General features: G+C 56.7%; 2 protein-coding genes across 2 annotated transcripts in view; both read left to right on the top strand.

Annotated features, from left to right (window-relative positions):
* The window catches only part of KLK15 (kallikrein-related peptidase 15), a 6,431-nt gene extending 5,170 nt beyond the window's left edge, over nucleotides 1–1,261 (top strand). Inside the window, exons 5-7 of the mRNA XM_010849736.1 lie at nucleotides 7–148; nucleotides 274–410; nucleotides 1,036–1,261. Coding sequence (XP_010848038.1) covers nucleotides 7–148; nucleotides 274–410; nucleotides 1,036–1,188 — 432 coding nt within the window. The 3' untranslated portion in view covers nucleotides 1,189–1,261. The remainder of the gene's footprint in view (nucleotides 1–6; nucleotides 149–273; nucleotides 411–1,035) is intronic.
* Nucleotides 1,262–2,774: 1,513 nt separating this feature from the next.
* LOC104995754 (kallikrein-1-like) overlaps nucleotides 2,775–6,607 on the top strand; it is a gene marked incomplete at its 3' end in the record, with an annotated part of 4,187 nt that continues 354 nt past the window's right edge. The window contains exons 1-3 of the mRNA XM_010849735.1: nucleotides 2,775–2,864; nucleotides 4,653–4,812; nucleotides 6,492–6,607. Of these exons, the coding sequence (XP_010848037.1) occupies nucleotides 2,819–2,864; nucleotides 4,653–4,812; nucleotides 6,492–6,607 (322 nt within the window). The remainder of the gene's footprint in view (nucleotides 2,865–4,652; nucleotides 4,813–6,491) is intronic.

Raw genomic sequence — 6,607 nt, 5'->3', positions numbered from 1 at the left:
CTAACCCGACCCGTGCGTGTCACCGCCGAAGTGCGCCCGATCCCGCTGCCCGCGCGCTGCCCCCAGGCCGGAGAGGCCTGCGTGGTGTCCGGCTGGGGCCTGGTGGCTAACAAGGAACCTGGGGCCACAGGGAGCCCCGAGTCACAAGGTGCGTAAAAGGATGGAACTGGTTGTCTGGCCTCCCTCGAGGACCTTATTCTCCAGGGCTCTCAGGCGGAGGGGACAAGGGCCTGAAATTTTACAGATTCGCTCCCACTCTACCGTCCTCTGCAGTGAGACTCCCGGATACGTTGCACTGTGCCAACATCAGCATTATCTCCACCGCGTCTTGTAACAAGGACTATGCAGGGCGACTGATGGACACCATGGTGTGTGCGGGCGTGGAGGGCGGAGGCACCAACTCCTGTGAGGTCAGAGCTGACAGGGAGCCATGGAAGGAAGGGAAAGGGCGGGGAAAGGGGTTTGGGAGTTAGAACAGGAGGGCGGGTTTTGCTTGCTGTGGGCCAGGGAAAATGCTGAGGATAGGTTTGAGGAAGGGAGAATGAAGGACCCTTAGGATGGAGGTGAGGTGGGAGATGGGCTTAGAGAGGTGATGGGTTTGGGTTGTGTTTGGGGTGGATGATGTGGTTTGGGCTGGCCGTTGAGGATGGGTATGAGTTTGGCTTGTTTTCAGATGGTAAATATATCGGGGTTAAGTGGAGGATGGAGATGAATTTTGTTTGGGATCCAAAAGACGGAAAGATTGGGGCTGGGTTGTGTTGAAAGTGAGGATGGACGTGGGTTAGATTAGATTTTGAATGGCAAAGGTGGGGGGTCAGGTTGGGTTGCTGGGGGGGGGGTGCAGTTGGACATGGGTTGTATCGAGCTGTGTTGGGTTGAGGTTGGGTTCGAATGGTTTGGATTAAATTGAGTCCTCGTATGTTGAGCTGGGATGGGTTTGCATGGGGGTGGAGGTGGATTGGGTTTTGTTTGAGATTCTGAATGGTGGTGAAGATGGGAATGGGTTCCCATGCAAGCTTCCCCTTCTTCCCACAGGGTGACTCTGGGGGACCTTTGGTCTGTGGGGGTGTCCTGCAGGGCATTGTGTCCTGGGGTGATGTCCCCTGCGACACGACCGCCAAGCCCGGTGTCTATACCAAAGTCTGCAGCTACTTGGAGTGGATTAAGGAAACCATGAAGAGAAGCTGACCGTTTGGGCCTACCACCTATGTCCCAGCAGCCCCATCCTGGCCTGGAACGGAACTGGGCCATCCCCCCAAGACCCGATCCAAAGCCCAGAGGTTAGCCATGGACTTGCCTGTCTGAGACCAGAGCTGGTGCTCATGGTCACCTGTTTGATACCAAAATAACAGAAAACACTGATGCAAGCTTCTCTGTGGAAGTTTCTGCAACTTACTTCTGGGGGTGAAGGGAAAAAGGGGTCAGAGACTGGGAGGGGAAACCAGAGCCACCAGATCCTGGTCCTTTTCACCCGCTGCCCTGATCTTTAGGTGAGAAGAAACGACATGAAGCAGGGCCCTCTCTGTTCATTCAGCACCTTTTGATCTTGAGCCAAAGATCCCACCTCAGTCAGCCTGGCTTTCCCCATCTCATGTTGCTGTCCTTAGGATTAAATGATGTGATTCATAGGGACTTATTTGAATAGTCCCTGGCACTGAGAAAAGACTGTATTTCCGGACCCCAGTGCAAGGACGCAGTATACATGGGATAGTCGAGAATGACTTCCTTTTCTTCAAGATTGAGTTCTGGGCTTCCTGGTAGCCATGGCAAAAAGGCAAAGACTCTCCTTTCTGTAGGCAGGTTCCTGACATGCAGCAGAGGTTGGGCCCCCGTGAGCTGCTTTGAATCTAGTTCCTGACCCCCAAAATGTGATTTTTTTCCCAAGGTCACCGAATGTTGGAGCACATGAACCTGCCTTCTGATACCTAAATATTTTATGGAGGGGAGGGTGGGTTGGAATTTGTGGAGAAAATCTCTTCACCCTGGAAGGCAGGTATTCCAGGATCTCTGGGATTTTGGAGGACATGACTTTGAGCATCCAGACTTGGGAAACCAGGAGGAGGTGGATAATGGAACACTCCCATTGTCTGGGGGTCGGGGGGACATTAGATTTTGAGATGCTGGGAAATTCACTCTGGAAACCATTGAAATGTCATAGTTCTGCATCTGGAGATGCCAGGATTTGGTGAGGGGTACCTATGAGGGGTACTTTATTATGAAAGGAACAGTAGATTTAGGGACCTGGATTCCAAACCTGGGAATTCAAGAGTCAGGGCCTTCTGAAAGCCCAGACTTATATTCTAGAAGGTTGCTGGAACCTGAGATATTGGCATCTTTGGCTCCAAGAGGTTCAGGGAGAAAGGAATCAGAACCCCACTGCTGGTATTTGAGGGTGCATTGGGTCTTGGGGGTACATAGCCTTATGTGGGGTTAAGGTATCTGGGGCTTGGTAGTGGAACTCAGTGGTTCCTCCACCATCCTGTTCCTGCCCCCACTCACCCCTCTCCCCCTCTGCTCACCGGCTCTGGCCCCACGAGCAAGCTCCAGGCCCTGCCCCGGCTGGCTTCTGGCCGCAGGAATGCTTCCAGCGCGATTGAGGGCCTGCAGAAGAACAGGTGCTCAGTGTCCCATCTGTTCCACAGCTCTCGGGGTGGGAGAAGGTTGTCCAGCCCCCAGGAAGCAGGGGCAGGGCTTGAGCCAGCATCTGGTTGCCAGCAGGGCAGGGGTGGAGCCCTGGGGAAGGGGAGGAGGGCTTTAAAAGCCTCCTTCGGGGAGGCTCCCCAGCTCCAAGCTCACCGCCTGCCTGTCCCTGGACACCATGTGGTTCCCGGTTCTGTGCCTTGCCCTGTCCCTGGCAGGGACCGGTGAGACAGTGGGGAAGATGGGGGAGGGTGGGGTTGGGCCCTGATTCTCCAGCTATCCCCCCATCCCCGCTCCGTAACTCCTTCCCCTCCCACCTGGCACCTCAGCCTTCACCCCTCCAACCCTGTCCAGCCCAGACCAGGATACCAGGCTCTTTCTTATCTCTCCCAGCCACACCCTAAAATCCAGCCTGTCACTCCTCACTGTCACCTTGCTCCCACCAGGTCCTTCCTCCCTCCTGGGAAACAAGCAGGGTTTCCTCCTCTTCCCTACTCAGATCCCCGCCCCTGTCCACTTTATAGGGTGGATCCCCGTCCATGTCTGTCTGTCTCTTCCAAGGAGCACCCCCAACCCCATCGGACGCTGGGACCCCAAGCCCCCGCTGCTCTCCCTAGTTCTCTATGGCCAGATGGTCTGGCTTTTGAATCCCCAAGTCCTACCACACCCTGGCGATTCTCCCCATTGAGCTGTCAGCTCTCAACTGGCTCCTCCAGTCTTGCCATCTGATGCCCCCTAAGCTCCTCAAGATCCCCGAATTCCAACTAGATACCGATGCTTCTTCGAAAACAGACTTTCTGGTCTGTGACCAGGTGGGCCTCCCATCTGATGTGGGAGGTTTTGGAAGTGTCTCTTCCTCCCCTCTTTGTTCCAGAATCTCCATCCCACACCCCCAGCCTTCTCCCCACCAGGAAAAATATCCGGAACGCACAACCACATGCCCCTTTCCATGTGGGATTTCCGTCCTCCCCCACAAGCCAGCTCTTCTCCAGCTGAACTCCTCCCACCCAGCTCTGGTTTTCTGGGACCCCCTGCCACCTCTTCAAGATCCCAACACACACCTTCTCAGCCCAGCTGTCCTGTCCCAAGATACCTCAACATCTGATTCTAAAACCTCCCCCATCAAATGAGTTCTGTGTCCCCACAGCTGCTTGGCCCCTGGCATGTCTTCCCCTTCGTTTCTATTCTGGCCCTGCCACCAGGAGAACCCCAGGTCCCCAGACCGTGAGCCCCATCCCAAGAGCCCCATCCCCATGAGAATCACCTGAATCCAGAATGACCACCATTCCACCTTCCCTCCTCCCGAGCTCCTTCCCAATCTGACCCCAACCCGGTTCCAGAGCTCTAACTCTTCTTAGATTGTCATTCCTGGTTTGCAGGACTCTGACCCTCACAGGACTTTCCCAGTCTAATCCTTTCATTCACTCTTTGATCCAGAACCCCAGATTCTCCCAAATCTCCCAGCCCCAATCCAGGAGTCCCCAGATCCCTCCGATGCTCTTCTTGGCCCCTCTAACCTGAATCTGCAAATCTGCCTTCTTTCCAGAGCCCCAGTCAGCCCCTGCCCTAACCATTTCATCAGCCTTCGAGCCCTTTCATCCTCCGAACCCTTCCTCCCACAGCCTCAGACTCAGCCTCCTGGGGACTTTAATCCTCGGTTTCCCCTCCCAGAACCCAGAGCCTCCCTTCCTCCAAACCAAGAAACCAGGCCATCCAACCCCCACACCAGATGCCTGCTGTACACGCTGTCTTGTCATTCCCTCCCTAATCCCCGGGGTCAGCTCTGTGCTCTGCAGAGTCTCCACACCCAGGATCGGCCTCCAACACCACCCCACCACCCCAGGGATGGCCCCCAGAATTCCAGGCCCTTTGCACGGCCCCTGGCCCATGTCCTTAGGCCCACCCCCAGCTCTGGTCAGGCACTCCCACGGCCCTACAATCCCACAACTGGGGCCCTTCGCCCCACTGCGTTGCCCACCCTCCCCACCTGACCCGGCGCACCCCCTCCGCAGGCGCTGTGTTCCCCATTCAGTCCCGGATCGTTGGAGGCCAGGAGTGTGAGAAGCATTCCCAGCCCTGGCAGGTGGCTATATACCACTTCAGCACCTTCCAGTGCGGGGGCGTCCTGGTGGCCCCCCAGTGGGTGCTCACAGCCGCTCACTGCAAGAGCGAGTGAGTAGGGGCAGGGGGTCTGAAGGGGGCCCCCGTGCACACAGGATTAAGCAGCCAGCACTGACCCTCGGGTGGGCTTCCCTGGTGGCTCAGATGGGAAAGAGTCTGCCCACAATGCCGGAGGCCTGGGTTCCATCCCTGGGTTGGGAAGATCCCCTGGAGAAGGGAGGGTCGGACACGACTGAGCAACTAACACACACACACACACACACACACACACACGCAGGCACTGTCCCCTCGGATAACCTCAGGGGAGGCTGGGGGCCTCAGGCAGAGACGGGGGTTGGAGGGGGTTGTGGTCCAGGGTCACAAGGCGAGAGAGGCAGGGCTGGGACTGGATGACCCCAGGGAAGCCTGCTCCACGGTCGTCTGGGTCTCTTGAGTCAGTCCTCCTAAGTGTCCCTCTGTCTTTCTACGTCTCCCTCTGTCCTGTCAGTCTCACTAACTGGTTCTGTGTGTCTGTAATGACGATTTATGTCTATCTCTCTCTCTCTTCTGTCTCCAGATCTCTGTCTCTCTCCCTGTCTCTGTCCATCTCAAGGTCTTTGCTACCATCTTTATCACCCATGTGTCACCCTCCATCTCTCTGCCTTGCCCCCCATCTCTCTGTCTCTCCCTGTCTCTGTCTCTCTCTCTGTCTGTCTCTGTCTCTGTCTGTCTGTCTCTGTGTCTGTCTGTCTGTCTGTCTGCCTCTCTCTCTCGGTCCCTCTTCCACCACTACTGAGCACGCCTCCTCCCCAGAGAAACGGAAGAGACTGTCCCCATCCGTGTACAGAGGGTTGGCTCTAAGGGGACACAGAGAAGGGCTGGTGTCAGCTGGAGCTGGGGAGGCGGGGGCAGTGGAGGGAAGGAGGAAGAAGAGGGAGGGAGGGAGCTGGGGCAGGAAGGGGACGCCGACCTTGGGCCGGGGGCCAGGCCACCTGCCCGCTAGGGAACCAGCCCCTCCGCGGCAGCTGAGCTGGTCCCAGGCCCCGCCCCCTTCCGCCCCGCCCCGCCTCGCCCCTCCCCCCTTTTTTCTGTCAAACTGACCCGCTCGCCTCCTCTGCCTCTGTTCCTCATTCTCTCTTCCTCCCTCCTCCTGTGGCCCCGTTTTCGCTCTCCTTGCTCCTTCCGTCTTTGCCCTCCCTTCCTCTTTTTTTTGGTCTATTTCTCACCGTCTCCGTCTCTTCCTTATCTCCGATGTGCTCTGTCTCTCTGTCTCTCCCACCTCTTTCCCATCTCCTCTACTGTTCCAAGCTCTTTTTCACTCCGTTTCTTTGTCTCTGTCTGTGACATTGTCACATTCTCTTATTTTTGCGCTCACTGTTCTCTGTGACTCTATCTTTCCTGTCTCTCTCTCCTTCGCCCCTCCTTTCCTGTTTCTCTTTGGACCCCTCCGCATGGTCTCCTGCTCCGTCTCCCTTTCCTCCCCCACTGCTTGCTTGTCAGTCCTGTCTGACTCTTTGGGACCCCATGGACTGTAGCCGCCAGGCTGCTCCGTCCGTTGAATTATCCAGGCAAGAATACTAGAATGGGTGGCCATTCCCTTCTCCAGGGGATCTTCCCGATCTAGGGATTGAACCCGGGTCTCCCGCATTGCAGGCAGGTTCTTTTACCGTCTGAGCCACCAGGGAAGCCCTTCCTCCGCCCCGCCCCCCCCCACCCCCACTCTCAAGGTCTCTATCCTCTCCTTCCCCCAGCAATTACCAGGTCTGGCTGGGTCGCCACAACCTGTTTGAGGACGAAGACACGGCCCAGTTCGCCGGTGTCAGTGAGGACTTCCCAAACCCAGGATTCAACCTGAGCCTCCTGGAAA

Source organism: Bison bison, unplaced genomic scaffold (assembly GCF_000754665.1).
Source record: "Bison bison bison isolate TAMUID 2011002044 unplaced genomic scaffold, Bison_UMD1.0 scf7180017864285, whole genome shotgun sequence".
Classification (NCBI taxonomy): Eukaryota; Metazoa; Chordata; class Mammalia; order Artiodactyla; family Bovidae; genus Bison; species Bison bison.
This window is presented reverse-complemented; position numbering and strand designations above follow the sequence as displayed.